The 22,743-nt window shown below is 37.0% G+C and overlaps 2 protein-coding genes across 2 annotated transcripts; both read left to right on the forward strand.

The window, feature by feature from the left end:
• The first annotated feature begins 733 nt into the window (after positions 1-733).
• On the forward strand, positions 734-3,962 carry LOC147534717 (Got1/Sft2-like vescicle transport protein family). The gene is made up of 6 exons (XM_086650352.1): positions 734-1,062; positions 1,158-1,211; positions 1,931-2,004; positions 2,516-2,633; positions 3,328-3,386; positions 3,661-3,962. Exons 1-6 carry the CDS (start codon positions 973-975, stop codon positions 3,737-3,739), a joined length of 474 nt encoding a protein of 157 aa, XP_086506478.1. The 5' UTR covers positions 734-972; the 3' UTR covers positions 3,740-3,962.
• A 5,118-nt stretch (positions 3,963-9,080) lies between these two features.
• LOC147534718 (glutamate synthase 1 [NADH], chloroplastic-like) lies at positions 9,081-21,919 on the forward strand. The gene is made up of 22 exons (XM_086649335.1): positions 9,081-10,182; positions 10,255-10,374; positions 10,594-10,707; positions 11,350-11,502; positions 11,877-11,977; positions 12,087-12,183; positions 12,660-12,769; positions 13,543-13,646; positions 13,786-13,965; positions 14,060-14,403; positions 14,490-14,560; positions 14,661-15,130; positions 15,224-16,093; positions 16,284-16,438; positions 16,720-16,881; positions 17,063-18,664; positions 19,229-19,447; positions 19,535-19,803; positions 19,902-20,207; positions 20,331-20,598; positions 20,730-20,987; positions 21,326-21,919. Exons 1-22 carry the CDS (start codon positions 9,793-9,795, stop codon positions 21,584-21,586), a joined length of 6,624 nt encoding a protein of 2,207 aa, XP_086505461.1. The 5' UTR covers positions 9,081-9,792; the 3' UTR covers positions 21,587-21,919.
• The last annotated feature ends 824 nt before the right edge of the window (positions 21,920-22,743 follow it).

Genomic DNA, 22,743 nt, shown 5'->3' on the forward strand with positions numbered 1-22,743 from the left:
GCGACGCCTTAGACGCTTATTTCAGTTGTATATCAATATGAGTGTATGATCGGGTCCGTAAGGGCACAAACAATTTTATCAAATGTGTAATCTCAACCGTCATAGAAAAATTTATGAGATTTAATTTTAACCATCGAATAGGGTTTTAAATGTGTCATCTCAACTCGTTGAGATAAGTCTGGGCAGTGTAACTTTAGCAGATAGAGTGAGGGGTATGAAAGTTTGTTTCTACCTTTACTTTATTTATAAATCTTAACAAAAGACAACAAACGATGTAATCTACATAAATTCTAAATCATACTTGTGACTTCTAAGTTTTTCGAGTAGATGCACTACTAAGTGACGCAGTAGTTGTTGGTCGTTGGCTCGGCTAGATGTTGTTGAACAGTTAATATAACCCAAAACTTTAGTCGAACCAATACCACCAAAGCTCCAATTCGGGGGCCTACAGTAATTTCCGTTTTTTTTTTGTGAAATCGACTACGATCTAGGTTAGTCGTTACAAGACATTGATACATCATGAAGATGTGATAAATACAATAACCGCCTAAGTTTAGTCATTAGTCATCTCGATGGAAGCAGTTTGCCATCAAGATTTATCTCATGTAATTTAGGCAATATATAAATTAAATATTGTAATAAATTTGTGGGCCTTTAACCTCTTTCCTATTGTCGGGCTTTACGTCTATTTCATATTATCCGACTTGACTTTAGACCTCTTTCATTATTTTTTGAATTAATCAGTTTTGATACTCTCCCATCTTAATGTTGTGTCAATGCTTGTAACCACTAAAGTAAATCAGACTATATTTCTCAAAAAAAGAAAAGAAGTAATAATAATAATAATAATATATGTTGGAGTATTGATGCACTGGTCTTCTCCTTCCCTACCATCTGAAATTTTAATGCTTCTAACAAAAAAGTCTTGATCGATCTTGGCTAGTGAGAAATCGGAAAAATCCAGAGAATAAAATGTGGAGATTTTCAGGTGAAGATGAAGAAAGACAAGAAAGTTTATTAGATGATGAATCGGGTGGGCTCTGTTCACTATCTCCATTACAGGTATGGCTGATATTGATGCTTCTCTGACATTCATTTTTCTTCTCTTACTTATTCTTTTCTCAAATTAAATCATGGGTTTTGTTTAATTTGGTCAGAGAATTTATGGGTTTGGTGCATCTTTGGCTGCTGGTTTAGTTTTCATGCTTCTGGTATGATACACTCTACCCAATATCAAACTCTTTTAGGGTTCTTCTTTTTGTGCATTTTGATTGTTTCATTTTATTGATAACTCATTACTGAAATATCTAAGGACTTCAATTTAAAGGTTATTTACTCTTTTTAGTTAGGGTTAGATTACAAATTTTCTGGCCTAAATTCTGTGAAACATGATTACATGATATAGCCTAGATACATTAGAAGGATGGAATAAGGGCATCACCGCCATGAAGCAACCCTAGACAGGCCATAAGATACAACCCTAAACATGCCATTGAACAATTGTCTGATACAAATGTACATCTAAATTATCAAATTATACCCACTTAAGAGCCTGCCACTCTGTGTGATCGAAAGAAGCATTTGAGTGTCCAATTATCCCACATGTTCAAAAACCTGAAAAGGCATGTTCATATCATATAGTTTGCGTATAGTCTTGTTAAGAGTGAACCTATTCATTAATGGCTTCATATATTTTTCTTCCTAGATTTGTTGACGATTTGTCATCTATCTCTCTTCCAATGGTACTAACCTAATATAGACTGTCTTATAGTTACATCCAGAAAATACATGGTAAAAGAACTCTTTTCTACGCAATAGACATATGTTTGACTATTGATTATAAGTCTTACAGATACACTACTTTTCATATGTATTATAATTAATTGGCCTAGTTGTATGACATCGATTACTAATTTATATTACTCTTCAGTCGTTGATTGTTTTTGCGAAACCCGTCAAGTTTGCTGTCATATTCACCTTTGGGAATGTACTGGCAATCGGAAGGTAAGCTTTTCAAGCATTCCGCTAATGTTTGAGTAGTACAATGTGGAAGATCGATTCTTTTTACACAAGTTACAAAGAATTAAGAGAAAAAGTACTTAAATTTATTAGTAATCATTTGTAGGATCGGTGCAATAGTATTTTAGTTCGCGTACTTATATTTATTTGAAAATTTGAATGAATATATTGAAATAAGCTAATATCACAAGCAAAAGTTCAGTGCTACAATGACATTACTGACACTTGTTAGAAATCTTTCACATCTTGTTAGGCACAATAACTTACCAGCTTTAACAAGTTTGGGTTGGCAGATAAATGATAAAGTCTATATGATACTAACTCGTATGAACTTGTCTACTTCCTCTCTTACATATGTCTGTAATTCTGTAACCGATATATTTCTCTGTTATCATCAAAGACTTGATTCTTTTTCGTTTCGTTTTGTCCTATGAAGTTATGACCTTGATGCTAGATTTTAGAGTATAAGAATCACCTTTGAATTTAAATGTGGCAGCACAGCCTTCCTTATTGGGCCCGAACAACAACTAAGAATGATGTTTGATCCTGTCCGTGCTTATGCAACATCAATTTACGTCGGAAGTGTTGTTCTTGCTCTTATATTCGCTCTTTTGGTAAGTCAGCATCTACTTGCTTTATAATTTCAGTTTTCTCTTTGATAATGGAAAGAATGCGAGGCTAATGTCTAGCAAGGAAACTTGAGCATGCCTTTTAATATATATCCCAGTAACTGTGGGGTGCGAATATGCGATATAGTCAAAGGAGGGTTCAGCTTGGTATCACACGGTCAGATTGGTGTTTATTCTCTCCCATATATGTGGGTAAACATTCATACACTTTGGTCTGAACGATGTTTAGTTTCCCCTGTTATGTTATAATGTTGAAGTTAGGAATTCTGGTGTCTATAAATCTAAGGAGTTGGACTCGCGAGTGACTCATGAGCGGGTTTGGGCTTGGGGGTGGGAAAAACCAAAAGAGCTTGCAAGGCCCACCATAGTGATCCTTCCCCTTCTTTTGCAGTTTTGCTTCATTTTTCTTTCTTCAAATTTTTTGTATGATGCACATACATTTATCTGTATATGTTTATACATATATATTTCTATTTCTATATTATATATAACGGACTGAGTTTTCAATCGGGTGATACCTGAGTCACTTGGCTAGGCTCAGCCTTGGGCCTTTCCGACCAAAATGCTTACTGTGCAAATGTTTCCTGCTAGCCTAAATGTGTTATAGCACATATTATGTTTGTTCTTACTTTTACAGCACATAGTTAAACATAGATTTTGTTTTGTTTTTCTTTTGCAGCTTCACAGTAAGATCTTGACACTAGTGGCTATCATAATTGAGATTTGTGCTCTAATATGGTAAGTATGTTTATTGAGCAAGATCTTAACACTAGTGGCTATCCTTATATCTATACCTCTTCCATTTCTGTAGATGAAATTTATCAGACTCCAAGAATAGTTTCGTGAGGTTAATTGGTTTTTATGCTTCTTATTATTTTGGACCGGCTTTCTCTACTTAAAACCAACTCAAGAACTTGTCGAACCATAATAGTTCAAAAGTTTTTGGTTCAGTAGAAACATTAGGTATCCTGAATTGCTAATATTTTAATCGTTTTTCTCAATCTGTTTTCAGGTATGGTTTGAGCTACGTCCCTTTTGCTCGTAGAATGGTTTCTGAATTGCTTATCAGGTTTTGTGACACCGAGATATAGCCATTAGCTAATGGGTTTCGTAGTGTTGTTTTTTTTCTGAGGCTCGATTTATCATTTTGTTCGTTTTTTGCTGTGTGCTGTTTTTTTCGTGGTGCCTCAGCTGTTGTGAGTTCATTTATCGTGTTAACCGTGATTGCAGTATTGTATCACTATCGTTACCTTTTTTTGAATTTCAATATATAATATACCAAATAAATCAAATAATCTATTTGCATCGGAAAAAGTTGAAGTATTTTATTCATTATAAAAACCACAAAAATACTGTTTTTTCTACTGTACGTTGTATCTATAGTTAGTTTATTCGGTGATATCTTCTCCTGTTCCAGCTTGATTTGGATTTTATTTTCATTAGTATGGATCTACTGGTCTCATCATAAATAACTCGAATAAAAAGTCAAAGTCTGCATTAATCATCCAGGCTCGAGCAATCAGCATTTATGGGTACAAATAATTTGGGTGTATGAATCTTGATGGGCAAAATTGGAGAAAGGAGAAGAATATGTGCAGATCTCCCATACTGAAATAGTGACGGGTTTGAAAAAATTACAAGGAAAGAAAAAAAAATATGGCATTTTCAAACACCAAGTTGTCAATGGAGTAACTGTCTCTGAATAAACAATATTCTAAGAAAATAATGATTGAATTTAAATAATGAAAAAGAAAAGGAGAGTGCTTGAATTCAATATCAACCCCTTCCGTCCTCAAAGAGACAAAGTCAATCTGATTTGTGTAAATAAGTTTGTAATGGTGTCTACTTAACCATAATTAATGAGGTCTTGTTTGATTTTATTATAATAATTGTCCTTAATTAGATTATATTTTTTGTTTGATTTTATTAATATAGTTATCATTAAATAATATAATGCACTATGGTCAATCAAAAGTATCACGCCCTAAAATCAATTGTTAATTTAAAATAAAGAAAATAAAAAAGAGAATAAAAATTTATTTGAATCAAACCAGACCGATCTCAATCATTGGTTATGTAACGAGTCATCACTGGGAAATACGATCAGTGTATTAACTAAAAAAAGGTTATGTTTATAGACTATAGTATATTAATTAATTATTGTTTTAAGAACAACTTGTATTTGTTTGTTTTATTTTGTTTGATTAGTTGTTTGTCCTTCTAAAATACTTTTTAAATATTTCCCCTCATTATAGATACCATTTGATAGGTAAGATGGTATCCCACGTACCAATGAATTTAGGAAAAAGTACAATAAAGTAACCATTTCTCTAATAGTTGTCTCATTTGTCCAATTTCAATAATATTTAAATTAAGATCCTAGAGTTAAGAGTTATGAAATCTCACAAATTAAATATTTACTAAATCTCCAAACTCAATCAATATTTAAATTTAGATCCTAGAGTTAAGAGTTATGGGGTTTGATATTTAATTCATCCAAATTTAAAACTAACAACCATTATTCCCACATCTTACTTTATTTTCCAACCTCAATCAATAATTCCATATCTCCAAGCAGGCCTCATCTAGACTGCCCCATTAGATATCTTTCTTCCGAGCTATGTTACTACTTAAACAACATTAGTTCAATTAACGTTATTAGAAGAAAGTTGAAACAAAACAACTTCGGCCAAATTTTAATCATCGTGACGTTAGACTATAGAAACGACGAAGCCACTAAGATTGATTGATAACATTTATATTTTTCCATGGTCGAGATTGAAGTTCTTATCATCAGGGGTGGCCCTGGGCCAAAGCGAACAAAGCGTCGCTTCGGGCCACCGGTTTTTAGGGGCCACCAAGACATTAATTTCTTTAAGATATATATAAGAAGCCAACTCTTTAAGAAAATTATAAGGGCCTCATTTAACAAATGTTAAGTAAAAAAGGGGCCACAAATTTGATGATCTTTAAATGAATGGTAGGTCCAATAGTTTGTTTGACTTATGGGAAAGTAGAGTAGAAAGTGTAAAGGCAATTAGGTTTCAAGCTTCACAACTACGAGAAGCTTTAGAAGAACTGGTGGAGACAAGTGATGATTCAAAAGCAATCCATGATGCCGAAAATATATTAAAACAAGACTTTGAAATTTTTGAATTCCTTTTGAGCACGGTTATTTGGCATATTCTATTGTTTGCGGTAAACTCTGTTAGTAAAACACTACAAACTGGAGATATAGATATTGATGTTGCATTAGTGAAATTGAATGAATTATTCGTTATCTTGAAGATTATAGAGAAGTGGGATTTGTAGAAGGCATGGTTGAAGCTAAAGAGATTGTCGTTAAAATGGGAGTTGAAGCAACATTTTGGGAAAAACGTATTGTTCAAAGAAAGAAACAATTTGACGAGAATGCGTGTCAAGATCCATCAATGTCACCTGAAGAAGAACTTAGAGTTAATTATTTCATATACATATTAGATCAGACTCTTTCTTCATTTAAGAGCAGATTCGAGCAATTTCAGAAGTACAAAGAAATATTTGATATTCTGTTTGAGTTAAACAAAGTCAAACTCCCAAGATGATGGTGATTTGAGAGATTCATATGTTCGCCTTGATACCTTTCTCAAGTATAATGAGTCATATGACATGGACGGACTAGAATTATTTTCTAAACTGAAAGTGTCGCCTTTTACCAAATGAGATCAAAAGACTAATTAAAGTGCTAGATTTTTTTGAAAGATATGAAAAGTTGTTACCCGAACACATGAGTTTCTTATAGAATTATGTTAACGATATTGCCTCCGCAAAAACAAGTTTTTCTAAGTTGAAGTTGATTAAGTCTTATATTCGATCTACTATGTCGCAAGAAAGGTTAAACATTTTAGCTATATTATCTATTGAGAAGGATATGGCTGACAATCTTAATTATTCGACGATTATTAGGACTTTGCATCGAAAATTTATGAAGAACAAAATTTCAGTGATTGTAATTATAACAAAAAACTATTTTGTTATATAAATATGATGAAAATATTTTGCGGTACTTACGGTTTTCATGTAGTACATTTATACTTTTTACAATTTGATAGAAAGGGCCACATTTTCAGACCTCGCTTTGGGCCACCGAAAAGTCAGGGCCGGCCCTGCTTATCATACTCGAGGAAGCGTTCATGTCACTACTGCCCCACATACCACCACAACACTAACTCTTTTTCTTCACTTTCTTCCTTTTCTACTGTTTTTGTGGGAATCTCTTTTATTGCATAAAGGCAGATAGTGGTCATTTTGCCTTGGTGTTGTTTCAAAAGTTAATCAAATTTCCTTTATCCAAAGAGAATCGCCTCATCTTTCAACAAAAGAAAAAGAGAATCACCTTCCCTTACTCGATTACTATAATACCAAAGCTACCTAAAGTATCCTTTCAACTTTCATTCCAAAAGATTTCACCCCCCTCCACATATTTGTAAGTATAAGCCTATCAACATTCACGAAAAAAAAAGATCAAATATATAACTAAAAAAATACAAATACTAAAACTATAATTTTAGAATAAAATGTATGTACCAACCAACTTATTTTATATAACTAGTGTTGTCTTGTTTTGAGTATATAATATCATAATTATTTCATTAATACTTCATATAGTGGCTTGTATTTATACATATTTTTTGTTGGTATTTCCCATATTTATCATTATTATTGCTACAATTTTTCAATTTTTTGCTCATTTCAACACTAAATATTATTACCAAAATACATTAGAAAAATATTTTTAATAGTTGTTGTTTCATTTTAGTGTGATTCAAATTTTAATTTTTTTACTCTACATTTTCTACATCACTTAATTTGAAAGGTAAAATGAAAAAGAATTAGTTATTAACCTTTTGCATGTGTATGAAGTGCAATGGAGATAAAACTTCATGTTACTCTCTATACATTCAAATGATGTAATTATATACAATATCATGACAATTATTACGTCCCTTCATCCAAACTTTTATAAATTATCTCATATATATTATTACCATTAGTCATAATACTATATTATCTTTGTCGCCTCTAAATATTAAAACTCAAAACAGTGGGGTGCAACGACAGTTGGTTACCGTTGTGCATGAAGTTACCTGTGTGCATGAACAATTAAGATTTTGTGTAAAAATTAGCTAGTCTGAGTCCTCAAAGTGTCTACATTAAGGATTTAGTTTGTTATTATCTCCTACGAAGGGAAACCGTTTCGCTGGAGTGTTAGAGAAAGAGAGAGGAGATTTTTTTTTTGTTTGAAGGTTGTCGGAATTTGACCGATCAACGATTTTATTGGAGAAGACGATGATGTGCCGTGATAGATGATGTGGCAGAGAGAGGTTATGAGATGGAGGAGAGAGAGTAACGAACCTTTAACGAGGAAAAAGAAGTCTTCCGGATAATTTTGATAAAGTAGAAGGCTACGCGGAAAGCTGATCACAAAGTAGGGGCTTTTTGGAAAATAACCCAAGATATTAACACATTAATATGCAAAAACAGTACGAGAAAGATTAAGAAGACTTAAAAGAGGGGTGGGAATAAGAAAGGGAATATAAAAAGAGAGGAGAAAAATAATGTTAGTGGTAGTGGAGGTGGTGGGAGGAAGAGATGAGATAAACATTTGAAGAAAAAGATATTGGAGGTCGCCAACTACCGCGACCTTTGTCGGTACAGAAAGTAAATGGTGATTTCGGCACCCGAGAAAGAAAGATATTAGAGGTCGCCTTACCAAAACCTTTTTACCGGAATCTTTTCATTTCCCCAAAATAATAACCTTTTATAATCGAGGTCATCAGTTAGTTTCAGAACCAAATTACATTCTTGATTAAAAGCTAAAAGGTTTTTCAAATGTAGCTTAAAAAGATAAGATTTTTTTTTTTTTGAGAATTCGACGGTCTCCGTTAGTCGTTACAAGACATAGATGCATCATGAAGATGTAATGAGCACGATAACCGTCTAATTTAAACTGAGAATGAAAGAGGCCTAAAATCCGACAACGAAGAGGTCTAAAGCCCGACAAATTATTACATTATTCATAGTCTAAATTACATAAGATAAATCTTGACGACAACTGCTTCCATCGAGACTCGATCTCACGACCTCATCGTCTTAAGAGGAGGGGTGTCCAACCGTTTGGGGTGGTGGACAGCCTAGAAAGATATGGTCAAACGTCAATTTCAATTTTTGTCTGATCGGATTAAATCAAATGCAGCGGTCAGAAAACGACCCTATTATAGGTAGCGGCTAAGGATAGGTTCGCTTGGGGAGGGGAAAATATGGGACTTACGGGAACGGCTTAAAACTGCCGCGTTAGCAAGAATCTACGTGGCATCAGCAGTGAGGACATTACGGACTTTATTCACTCGCGGGTCAAATGAAGTTTTCAAGGGGCGAAAAGTGGGTGTGTAAAGGGTCCCACACTGAATTTGTTTCATAAATATGACTATAGGAGGTGAAGAACGGGAGTAAGAAGAGAGAGAGAAAGTGAAATCATTGTTTTGTTCTTGGGGTTTAGCCGCTGGTTGTCGGTCTGAGTGAGACTTTGAGACTTTCATTTTCTCTCTCTACAAATCTTCTTCCTCTACAGTCCAAGAAGGAGAAGAATAACAAGCTTCTGCAACGAAAACCAGATAAACAAGAGTTGTCGCTAGAAGTCTCTATCAGTTCACCTGATTCTGATTCGACTTTTCGTTTTTAAACTCTTTCCTTTCATCTGGTTTTCTGCCAATCGTTTAAGAAATCAGTGGATGACTTCAAAGTATAAGTAGAGATCTTAATATAAACGTGTTCTTCCTGTTCATTTTTGTTGCTTTGAACTGAAAACCAGAGAAAGAGTAGAAATCTGATTCAAAATTTATCGATTTTGGTTTAGTTGATAGAGTCATAGAGATCTGTTTATGGTGTAAAGAGACGTCTGAGATTGTTGTCTAGTAGAGGTTTTAGACTTGATCTTTCTTTGGAGAAAAGATCTGATCATTTTAATCTCAACAAGGAAAGTTATTTAAGAAAAAACCTAACGAATATCCAGTTATTTGGACGCGGCTTTTTGAGATTGAAGCAAGGATTTCAAATCAGGATTAGTAAAAAAACATTTAAGAACTGAAGTGAATTAGTACAAAAAATGTCGGCTATCTCTGGATTTGTTTTTCAAACTCGAAACAACTCCGTCGTTCTTCCATCTGTTGATCGATCTTCAGTGAATAATCGAAGGAGTGTTGTTCCTTTGAGGCGGCGTGATAATGGAGTTTCATCTTGTTGCTCTATTACAAAGAGGGAAAACGCTTTGGAGAATAGGTTCCTCGGAACTAGATTGCGGTCTTCTGGTTCAGAAAAGCTACAGCTATGGAGATCAGACGGTCCTGGACGTTCGCCTACACTTAGAGTAGTTGTTCGATCGTCTTTCTCGCAAGTTCCCGAGAAGCCTCTTGGTCTTTATGATCCTTCATTTGATAAGGATTCTTGTGGAGTTGGATTTGTTGCTGAGTTATCTGGAAAAAGTAGCAGGAAAACTGTAAGATTTCTTTCAGACTCTCTCTCTAATCTACCGATTTTTCAGATTTTGATTTGAACTGTTTCATAACAGGTGACGGATGCTGTAGAAATGTTGGTAAGGATGACACACAGAGGAGCCTGTGGTTGTGAACAGAACACCGGTGATGGAGCTGGAATTCTTTTAGCTCTTCCTCACGACTTCTTCATTGAGGTCTGTTTTTTTCTTTTCATTTTTGGAAAGTTGGTTTCCTCATTGTGATTAATCCATATTGAAATAAACTATTTTGAACTAATCAATGACTTGAGGAACTCATTATTAATCCAAAAAGGTCTTGAATGGTGTGGTTTATTCAATTCAGTGTGGTACACTGTACTTTTTAGTACTTAAATTATACGTATTTACTCTAGGTTTTTGGTTTAATTTCATCAGGTTGCTAAGGATGTTGGATTTGAGCTACCACCGGCTGGGGAGTATGCTGTTGGCATGTTCTTTTTGCCAACATCTGATACTCGCAGAGAAGAAAGCAAAGTTGTTTTCGCGAAGGTAATTTTGTAGGTTGAATAATTGATGCTAGTTGTAAATGATGCCTCTTAATTAGAAAAGGAAATAGATGATGTCTTCTGAACTCTGCATGGGGGTTCTGATTATCATCCAGTCTTTCTACAAGAGTACTGAAAGACTAAGGAGCTCATTGTTCTTAAATCTACAATAATGACACACCTAATCTATCTTTTCTTCAGAAAAAGGAACAGCAAAATACGAGTTCACCTTGGGAAAGATGAGATAAATTATTCGTATTTTCTATTCCTCATACCGACCTTCTTCTAAGTGTGGCTTAAAGGGTTGTTCTCTACTTCTCTGTTGATTTTTACACTTGATATGTAGCTAAGAATTAGCATAAACTATCTCGAGTCTCAAGTGAACTTCAACAGGAAATCTAGGTTTATTTGTCTATTGGTTGAGGTCTTTTAAATGTTTATTTTTGAATTAGTCAACTGTTGAAGTGTTAAGGTCAGTACATTCCTCTTAAGTTTTGTTGTGCTACTGGCATACTCACTTCAGAGTAATGGGTTCTAATCAATCTCCTTTTCTCACGTATTGACTTGTTTCTATATCTATTTATGTATTGCTTCCACTTCATTCATTGTTTTGAAGTATTCTTTAATTAAATTCAACTTTATGTAGGTTGCGGAGTCACTTGGACACGTGGTTCTCGGTTGGCGTACTGTGCCAACTGACAATTCAGGCTTGGGGAAGTCTGCCCTACAAACGGAACCTGTTATTGAACAAGTGTTCCTTACCAAAAATCCAAGATCAAAAGCCGATTTTGAGCAACAGGTAGTACAAATCAGGATTTCGTAACTCTATTTGGAATTCAGTTATTTTATACTTCATGATGTATTATTGGCAGATACGAATTTTGTTCATCATGTTTATGTTAATAAATCTGCATCTGAACTCCGAACCAATGGTTGTTGGTTTGCTGCTATAGAGATCTTATTGAGTTCTACTTGCAATCTAAGACAAATGAAAACATAGCATGGTCACTGTATTTTGTTTGGTTCCAGAAGAGATCTTTTCGAGAAAACACGTACTGCATGTTACTCTCGTCAATGTTGTTTTGGTTGTCATGTTGATTAATTCTTGATCTCAATTGAAATATCTATTATTTACAACTGTAAACATTTTGACACTGGTTTGTATATTTACAGATGTACATATTAAGACGAGTAGCAATGGTGGCTATCCGAGCTGCTTTGAATCTCCAACATGGTGGAGTTAAGGACTTCTATATTTGTTCTCTTTCCTCAAGGTTTGTTCACTGGGAAACTCATTTCTTGTTCTGCCTAAGAATTATGAATTTAGTTTTGATTTAGCTCTGCAACTATGTGGTCTTGATATGCAATTTTCTGGTACGGCAGGACTGTTGTTTACAAAGGTCAACTAAAGCCGGACCAGTTGAACAATTACTTCTATGCAGACCTTAGCAATGGAAAGTTTACAAGCTACATGGCGTTGGTAAATATATTCTCCACTTACCTCACTTCTTTATCCACAATCTCCATAATCGGAGAAGAAGCATGTGGATCTCACTGGTAACAGGCGGATGTAAGGGTAAAGAAGAGTTCTATGGAAATGTGTAAATGTTCTATTATCTCGATTTTTGCTTAAATTTGGATGCTCGATTTAGTGCCTTCTATGAGTTGGCAGAGCCCTTAATATGGAGCAAACCATGTTGCAGAAACTTGGTGCAATGGTTTACCATGTGGCCAATTCTCGAGGAGACTTCCAATGTGGAGGTGGAAAGAGAATTGTGTTTGGTCAAGGTAGATTAGGGTTCTCGTGATGCTTTGACACTGATGATAAAACAAACCCTTGATATTTATTTGTGGCCAGTCATCAAACTTGTATTTACCTTTTCTAGGACCGAACTATTATTGAACACTTAGCTGGAACTGTGACTTACATTGTGGGGTTCCTTTATTTCTGTGTAGATCCATTCTCGCTTCTCAACAAACACCTTCCCTAGTTGGGATCGAGCTCAACCTATGCGGGTCTTGGGCCATAATGGAGAGATCAATACACTTCGAGGCAATGTAAACTGGTACGTTGATGGTATTTATTGGATTATTTATGTTCAAACAGTTTGTGTACCATGAGTCCAGACATGATGATGTTGATGGTCTTTCGCTCAGCTGTACTATGCTACTGAAGTCTCTGATTACTCTTAAATGGGCTCCACTAGACTGGCGCGTGTCTGTAACTCTGTATCCCTGCTAAATTAACATACCTATTTTATCCCCCATTAGATGTCTGAAAGTCATCTGAGTGGATGTTTAATTATTTTTTCCAGTCATCAAACCAGTCATCTGAGTGGAACATTGGGTATAATCATTTTAAGGTCGATGAACTGATTTCATATTATAACTTAGTTTAGTAAATTATCTTCGTATGGAACTATTTTCTGGCCTAGTCTACTAGTTCCCACTTATAGACATGTCGGTATGGAGTTATGATGCCTAGGTTGGTTTATTTACATTACCATGCTGTAGTTGGACAACTTGATAGATCCAGATGCTGCTACAGGATGTCCAGCTCTACTTGATTGCGTTAATTTTTGTACTAAGATAAAGAAAAGTAAGCATCAATGGTGCACTGATGGAAGATAAGGGCGATCCACTCCATATTTTAACTTGTTGCATGGACTGTTAATAGAGTTACTTCCAGGTGGAGCCTTCTTACTGGTGGCTCAATTACCTACTGGGTGATTTATCTACCAACTGACTTGCAGAATCTGCTAATTTCTTCTATTCATTTATCCTTACTTGCACATGATTTAGATGCACAGATGCTAATGCATTTCACGGTTATCTTTAGGATGAAGGCACGTGAGGGTCTCCTAAAGTGTAAGGAGCTTGGTTTGTCAAAGAATGAGATGAAGAAACTTCTTCCCATCGTGGACGCAAGCTCATCTGATTCTGGTAAGATTTTCGTTCAGGATTTTTAGATATGTTTTATTAACGAAGGCTGGATTACAGGCAAATATGTATACTTTTGCTTGCATATACATTAGATATCAGTATTAAATGTATATCCTAATTTTCAACAATATTATTTTAGGAGCTTTTGACGGTGTCCTCGAGCTTTTAGTTCGAGCTGGCAGAAGTCTTCCGGAAGCTGTGATGATGATGATCCCTGAAGCATGGCAAAACGACAAAAATATGGACCCTGAGCGCAAGGCTTTGTACGAGTATTTCTCAGCTCTCATGGAACCATGGGATGGACCTGCACTCATATCATGTAACAATTTTATATATTAAACCCGTTTTCTATTTCACTTATTTCTTTCAGTTATCCGTGTCTTGTGCTCACATCGACTGAATTTTATTTGCAGTCACCGACGGCCGTTATCTTGGAGCTACATTGGATCGTAACGGATTGCGTCCTGGTCGGTTTTACATTACTCATAGTGGACGAGTTATCATGGCAAGTGAAGTTGGTGTTGTTGACATTCCTCCTGAAGATGTGTCCCGAAAAGGAAGGCTTAACCCTGGAATGATGCTTTTGGTAGACTTTGACAAGCATATTGTTGTAGATGATGCAGCCCTAAAGAAGCAATATTCAAAAGCAAGGCCGTATAGAGAATGGCTCAGTAAGCAGAAGATAGTATTGAAAGACATTATTAGTTCTCTCAATCGGTCTGATTTGGTTCCGCCAGCTGTCTTTGGAGCAGTATCCGTAAGTCTTCAAAAGCATATAATTTTGCAGTTCCCATTTTTCTGTATCTTACAATTGAAAACCTGACTCTGTTTTGCTTATTATAGGCTTCGATACATGATGATAACATGGAATCTACCGGTATTCGTGGACTGCTGGCTCCATTGAAGGCTTTCGGGTAAGCTAATTCACATTCTAGTTATCATGCTGATATTTTAATTTTGTTGCTCTCTTTTACCGTATCTTGAGTGAAACATTGACCTTTCATGTTCATGTAGTTACACCGTTGAAGCTTTGGAAATGTTGTTGCTGCCAATGGCGAAGGATGGTACAGAGGCCCTTGGATCAATGGGAAATGATGCTCCGTTGGCTGTAATGTCGAACAGAGAGAAACTCACGTTTGAATATTTCAAGCAGATGTTTGCTCAGGTCACAAATCCTCCAATAGATCCTATACGCGAAAAGATAGTTACCTCAATGGAGTGCATGATCGGTCCTGAAGGTGATCTTACGGAAACCACTGAAGAGCAGTGTCATCGTCTCTCACTCAAAGGGTCACTCCTTTCAATTGAAGATATGGAGGCCATTAAGAAAATGAATTACAGAGGTTGGCGCAGCAAGGTTCTTGACATAACTTATTCCAAAAGCCGTGGTAGGAAAGGTTTGGAAGAGACTTTGAATAGGATATGTCTTGAAGCACAGAATGCAATCAAGGAGGGTTATACAACACTAGTTCTCTCTGACCGAGGTAATACTTCTCCAAACACACCACGTGGTTATCACTTACTCGTGTTCCTGGACTTGACATAACTCGTACTATTTTATGATGTATTTAATTTAGCTTTCTCCTCGAAGCGTGTTGCTGTGAGCTCTCTCTTGGCTATTGGCGCTGTTCATCAACATTTGGTTTCAAAGCTTGAGAGAACCCGGATTGGTCTAATAGTTGAATCTGCCGAGCCACGTGAAGTGCATCATTTCTGTACTCTTGTCGGCTTTGGTGCTGATGCTATATGCCCTTACTTGGCCATAGAGGCGATTTGGAGATTGCAGATTGATGGAAAGATTCCAGCTAAATCAACCGGAGAGATACACTCCAAAGAGGAGCTGGTGAAGAAGTATTTCAAAGCTAGTAACTATGGGATGATGAAGGTTCTTGCTAAAATGGGGATATCAACCTTGGCCTCTTACAAGGGTGCGCAAATTTTTGAAGCTCTTGGTCTCTCATGCGAGGTAATTCAGAAATGTTTCAACGGGACTCCAAGCAGAGTTGAGGGAGCAACATTTGAAGTCCTTGCTAGAGATGCTCTCCGGTTGCACGAACTTGCATTTCCAACTCGACTTTTGCCTCCTGGAAGCGCAGAAGCTGTTGCTTTACCTAATCCAGGAGAGTATCACTGGAGAAAAAATGGAGAGGTACATCTAAATGACCCCCTTGCTATGGCAAAGCTGCAAGAGGCTGCAAGATCAAACAGTGTTGCCGCTTACAAAGAATACTCAAAGCGCATCCAGGAGCTGAATAAGTCATGTAATTTGCGGGGGATGTTGAAGTTCAAAGAATCAGATAGGAGAGCTCCCTTGGAAGAAGTTGAACCTGCCAGTGAAATTGTTAAACGCTTTTGTACTGGGGCCATGAGTTATGGGTCCATCTCTTTGGAGGCACACACAACCTTGGCTATTGCCATGAACACACTTGGTGGAAAATCGAATACTGGTATGTTGTTATCCTATCTTTTATTATATTTCATGTGTCACAGTCTGCATAAAAAATCTAAAAATTCAAACAAGATCAAGGGTTAGTGTGCACATTATACTGTTTGTATCTCCAGTTACACACTGACAGTTATACTTTTAATAATAGCTTAAGTGTTAAAAATTTTATGCTTCAATGATTGTTGCTGAAGGTGAGGGAGGCGAGAATCCATCTCGCATGGAGCCACTTCCAAATGGTTCAATGAATCCCAAGAGAAGTGCAATTAAGCAGGTTGCTAGTGGGAGATTTGGAGTTTCAAGTTACTATCTTACAAATGCTGATGAATTACAGATAAAAATGGCTCAGGTAACTGTTATGTTAATAAGCATTTTTGACCACCACCCCTTTTCCTCTTTCATCGCCATTTTGTATTTTTACCATATATTTACCTGGATCGAAAGTTCTCCTGTTTATGGAATTGTGTTCATGGGCAGATGTTGCTGAAGCTGCAAAGCACCTTTGGGTGTCTTTGCATCTTTCAATGATTCCTACCTTTGACATTTGGTGAGGATATGAACTAGAATATAGTTTCTCCTTATAGATTGCATCTTCATTAAAGCAGAGTTGCCTTTCAAATTTCAATACAGGGGGCTAAACCAGGTGAAGGAGGTGAACTTCCAGGCCATAAGGTTATTGGAGACATTGCAATTACCAGGAATTCTACTGCCGGAGTTGGACTAATCAGTCCACCCCCTCATCACGACATCTACTCCATTGAAGATCTTGCACAACTAATTCATGATCTTAAGGTATACTTTTCCTTGCTGTCTGGTACTTCTCTAGAATTTTCTTTCTTTTTTTATGCCAAGGAACATTCTCGACTCACTTCACTCACTGGTCCATATGTTTCCCTATGAGAACTATCATTATATCACTTCGGACAGAGAGGTGTATATTTGTCTGACTATTGTTTCTTTATTGTTCTTGCAGAATGCTAATCCAGGGGCTCGAATCAGTGTGAAGCTGGTATCTGAAGCTGGTGTAGGAGTAATTGCAAGTGGAGTTGTCAAGGGCCATGCAGACCATGTGCTGATTGCAGGTCATGATGGTGGTACAGGAGCGTCTCGTTGGACTGGTATTAAGAGCGCGGGTCTCCCTTGGGAACTTGGCTTGGCTGAAACCCACCAAACACTAGTTGCAAATGATCTTCGGGGTCGGACGACTCTTCAGACTGACGGACAACTCAAAACTGGAAGAGATGTGGCCATTGCTGCACTTCTCGGTGCAGAGGAGTTCGGTTTCAGCACAGCCCCTCTCATAACCCTTGGTTGTATTATGATGCGGAAGTGCCACAAAAACACTTGCCCTGTTGGTATTGCAACCCAAGATCCTGTTCTCCGCGAAAAATTCGCTGGAGAACCTGAGCATGTCATAAATTTCTTCTTTATGTTGGCTGAGGAGGTTCGTGAGATCATGTCACAGCTCGGATTTCGAACAATTAATGAGATGGTTGGTCGATCTGATATGTTGGAAGTCGATGAGGAAGTTACTAAGAACAATGAGAAGCTAGAAAACATTGATCTCTCTCTACTGTTAAAACCCGCTGCTGATATTCGGCCAGATGCTGCTCAATATTGTATTCAAAAACAAGATCATGGCTTAGATATGGCCTTAGATCTCAAACTTATATCTTTAGCTCAGCCAGCCCTGGATAAAGCTTTGCCTGTGTATATTGAGGTTCCAATCAAGAATGTGAATCGTGCTGTTGGTACAATGCTTAGTCATGAAATAACTAAACGCTACCACATGGCCGGGCTTCCTGCAGATACCATCCATATCAAGCTTAATGGGAGTGCAGGTCAAAGCCTCGGAGCTTTCCTCTGCCCTGGAATCATGCTTGAGCTTGAAGGTGACAGCAATGACTATGTGGGAAAAGGATTATCAGGTGGTAAAATTGTAGTTTATCCTCCAAGGAAAAGCCGATTTGATCCAAAAGAAAATATTGTGATCGGCAATGTGGCTCTTTATGGAGCGACTTGTGGCGAGGCCTATTTTAACGGAATGGCAGCTGAGAGATTCTGTGTTCGTAACTCGGGAGCCAAGGCAGTTGTAGAGGGTGTTGGAGATCACGGATGTGAGTATATGACTGGTGGGACCGTTGTTGTGCTCGGTAAAACTGGTAGGAATTTTGCTGCTGGTATGAGTGGTGGAATAGCATATGTTCTTGATATGGATCACGAGTTCCACACTCGATGCAACCTTGAGCTCGTAGATCTTGATAAAGTTGAAGAGGAAGAGGACAAAATGACATTAATGATGATGATCCAACAACATCAACGGCATACAAAGAGTGAGTTAGCTAAAGAAGTCCTTGCCGATTTTGACAACCTTCTGCCGAAGTTCGTTAAAGTATTCCCCAGAGATTATAAGCGGATTCTTCAAAACATGAAGACAGACAGTGGTAAAAAAGCAGCTGATCCACAAACTCCCAGTGACTCCGAGGATCAAGAAGAGGTTGAGTTAATGGAAAAGGATGCTTTCGAGGAGCTAAAGAAGTTGGCAGCTGCATCTTCAAATGGAAAACCAAGCGAGGTAAGTATGCACCTCAGTACTAGTTGATCTTTTTACTAGAGTTGAGACTTCATGCTTAGTTTTTTTTTGTATTCCTGGAAGATAGCTTATAATCTAGAATTTATTTTAGGGTCTCGTCTTTGGAATATAATGGCAGTTTTCAGCCCTGGAGTGAAATTTGAAAATTTTGAGAGCTTCTTGCTGGACTCGACTGTATTGAAAGGAAACCCACGGTTATTAGTGGTGTTATCTTTCCCCCTTATAACTGTCTTCAATTTCCTTCATTTTTGTTTGGTTGCTTCTGGATTGTAAATTTTGAGAGCTTCTTGCTGGACTCGACTGTATTGAAAGTTTTGGTTAACAAAAAATAGATGAGAAAAAGAGCATCTTTTTCCGGTTGGTGCGCTTTGAATTACTTTATGTACCTATTAGTATAGTCGTCGATCCAACCTTCGCATCTTACATATGTTACTTGTAAATATCTATAATGCTTCTGTGAGTAAGGATTACAGCATCATGGTATATATACATATATTGAAGCCTAATTCTTCTTGTGATGTTTTTGACAAATTTTGGAACTGACAGGTAGAAGTAGAGACAGAAACCCCGAATAGACCTACCCGTGTTCCTGATGCTGTCAAACACCGAGGCTTCATTGCGTATGAGCGTCAGAGTGTATCCTATAGGGATCCAAATGTTCGTATGAGTGACTGGGATGAAGTCATGGTGGAAACAAAACCAGGCCCACTAATAAAAACCCAATCTGCGCGATGCATGGACTGTGGAACCCCCTTTTGTCATCAGGTAATATTCTGATTTAAAGCTTCAATTAGTAGTCATATCAAATATTCAAATTTTGACTTCTTCTTTGCCGCTACTTATTATTTTCAGGAGACTAGCGGGTGTCCTCTTGGAAATAAGATACCAGAATTCAATGAGTTGGTCTACCAAAATAGGTGGCGTGAAGCACTCGATCGACTCTTGGAGACAAACAATTTCCCGGAGTTCACAGGCCGTGTTTGCCCTGCTCCTTGTGAAGGTTCTTGTGTTCTTGGCATAATCGAGAATCCCGTTTCTATTAAAAGTATAGAGTGCTCAATCATAGACAAAGCCTTTGAGGAAGGATGGATGGTTCCTCGACCACCTATTACTAGAACTGGGTAATTCTTATTTCTTGTCATTTTCTTCCCTCTAACCAGAATCACTTTCTTTCTTCTGTGTTTATTTACACTAATGTGTTATTTTCCACTAAAAACAGGAAGAGAGTTGCTATCGTGGGTAGCGGACCAGCTGGGTTAGCTGCTGCTGACCAACTTAACAAAATGGGTCATTTGGTCACAGTATTTGAGCGTGCAGATCGAATTGGAGGACTAATGATGTATGGAGTTCCCAACATGAAAGCAGACAAGATTAATGTAGTTCAACGACGCGTAAATCTTATGGAAAAAGAGGGTGTCAATTTTGTGGTGAATGCTAATGTAGGAAAGGATCCTTTATACTCCTTGGAGCGGCTTCGATCTGAACATGATGCCATAATTTTGGCTTTGGGAGCAACCAAACCTAGGTACGAAGAGAAAAAAACGACTAACTAAATTTTCACGTTCAAGTTATTTCGTCCTTTTAATTTTCCAATAATTGTTAGCGATTTTTCTACTTGTATAATATACTTATTAAACTTGAAATGCAGGGATCTTCCTGTACCTGGACGAGAACTTTCCGGAGTCCATTTTGCAATGGAATTTCTTCATGCAAACACAAAAAGCTTACTTGATAGCAACCTAAAGAATGGGGATTATATTTCGGCAAAGGGAAAGAAAGTAGTTGTCATAGGAGGAGGTGACACGGGTACTGACTGCATAGGGACATCAATCCGTCATGGTTGTTCCAGCATTGTTAACCTAGAGCTTCTCCCTGAACCACCTCAAACCAGAGCTCCTGGCAACCCCTGGCCACAGGTTTGACCCTCATAGTCTCAATTCGATATGCTTTTATTTTCTCTACCCTCATTCCTAATTCGACCATTGTCTTCACAGTTCACACTGCCCAAATCACCCATTTTGATTCTCTGTTTGTCGATTTTTTGCAGTGGCCGCGTGTTTTCAGAGTGGATTATGGTCACCAAGAAGCAACGGCGAAGTTTGGGAAAGATCCAAGGTCTTACGAGGTCTTGACCAAAAGGTTTGTGGGAGATGACAATGGGAATGTTAAAGGACTAGAGTTGGTGAGAGTTCAATGGGAAAAGGATGCTACTGGAAAGTTTCAGTTCAAAGAAATTGAGGGTTCGGAAGAGATCATTGAGGCTGACCTTGTTTTGCTAGCTATGGGATTCCTTGGACCCGAATCTGTAAGTAATGTCAACTCCAGACTCTGCATACATGGGATCTCCATGTAAACTGCAATTTGTTTTTTTTTTTTTTTTTCTGTCTGTCTGAATCTGACTCGCATGAACCAAATGGACCCAAAAATCAACCCCATTCAGACAAAGTCAGACAACGGTCAGAAAAGCGAGAACTCAAAATTCTCCACAAGTAGGGTTGGAACCTACGAGCAGTCAAACAAACATTCAAATCTGACTGAAGTTTTCACGAGTCAGATTTGGCGAGAGAAAACAAACAACCAGAGATCTGACAACGGTTAACTTTGTTTGTTCCTTCTGTTGATTAATATTTGTTTTATCTCCAGACAATTGCGGATCGGTTAGATTTGGAAAAGGATAACAGATCAAACTACAAGGCAGAGTACGGTAGATTTTCTACGAATGTAGAGGGAGTATTTGCAGCAGGTGATTGTCGAAGAGGACAATCTTTAGTAGTATGGGCGATATCAGAGGGGCGACAAGCTGCTTCTCAAGTAGACAAGTTCCTGATGGAAGATGAAGAAATAGTAGATGAAAACCCCAACAACAATAAACAAGAAGACAACAAACAAACAGTAATGACATGAAAAGAACATCTCATATTTTTCATTCCTTACAGAAAATGTGGACCCAACCATACTCTTTCATAGGTAAAGCTTCACATCCATCTTTCTCTCTCTAAAATGGTTTGTTCTTTTTCATGTTTTGGTCCCTATAAAAGTTAGTTTTTATGTGTGGTGTTAAGGAATAATGTACAGTTGTTCCTATGGAAGTAGTAATAGATTTTATGATATGGATTATTATTAGAGATTAGGTGATTGAATTCTACAATTTGCTCGTCTTTTCTGTAATGCTTCATTGATGATTGAACAATGAAATAGATTGAATTCATCGATGACAATATATTATCTGAGTTGATATTTGTAGTGTTTATTCTAGTTGAATACAATTCACGTCAGGGTACCTTAAACAGAAACCTACAATCAGTCCAAATAAACGAGTCAGACATCATGAATCAGACAATAACAAGTATTTGAAATTTAATTTGAATTATTGACCAAAACAAAACACAAATACTTTAGGCCTTAGGGGATTCCAACTTATCTTTTTATCAAGACACTAATGAGCATATTTAGATGCATCTAATTCATATGAAGTAATAAATCTCCAAAGAAAAAAAAAATCGTATTAGCTTCTAACCGCGTCTTCTTCCATTACATGCCTCTTTTGTGTTTTTGTTTTTTTTTGTTTTTCTCTGTTGTTCCGTGGTAAATCTTCCTTCCTGCCATCTTTCCTATAAACATCAATAGCAAAACAAAGCATTAAGTTCCTTCCTTCTTGAGGAATTCTAAAAGACCAAACTCTAATAACTTCACCCTCAGCAAAATTATTTTCATCCACAATTTTATGCCACCCACCACTCAAAACATAACTTCGACGATTTCCTATTAACCACTTCTTCAATTTCAAATTCCACCACTTTCCCTTTGGATCAATTACTTTTACATTCAATTTCTTACTCCCTTTTTCTTCATCTCTTAAGAAAATATCAGTATTCACTTTCTTCCTTGGTAAACTTAACCTATTTTGATAGTTACTTGAATCTGACCCACACAAACTTTTCTCAATTACCCATGAAATTTCTACGCCTCTAAATTGTTTTATCACGTTTAACAAATTCTCTGGTATCTCTTTTGATCCATGTTCTTGTTCTGAATTGGATTTTGCTTTAGCTTCAATAATC

This window comes from Eschscholzia californica, unplaced genomic scaffold (assembly GCF_041429995.1).
Source record: "Eschscholzia californica isolate CP2 unplaced genomic scaffold, dmEscCali1.0.p SCAF_6, whole genome shotgun sequence".
Classification (NCBI taxonomy): domain Eukaryota; kingdom Viridiplantae; phylum Streptophyta; class Magnoliopsida; order Ranunculales; family Papaveraceae; genus Eschscholzia; species Eschscholzia californica.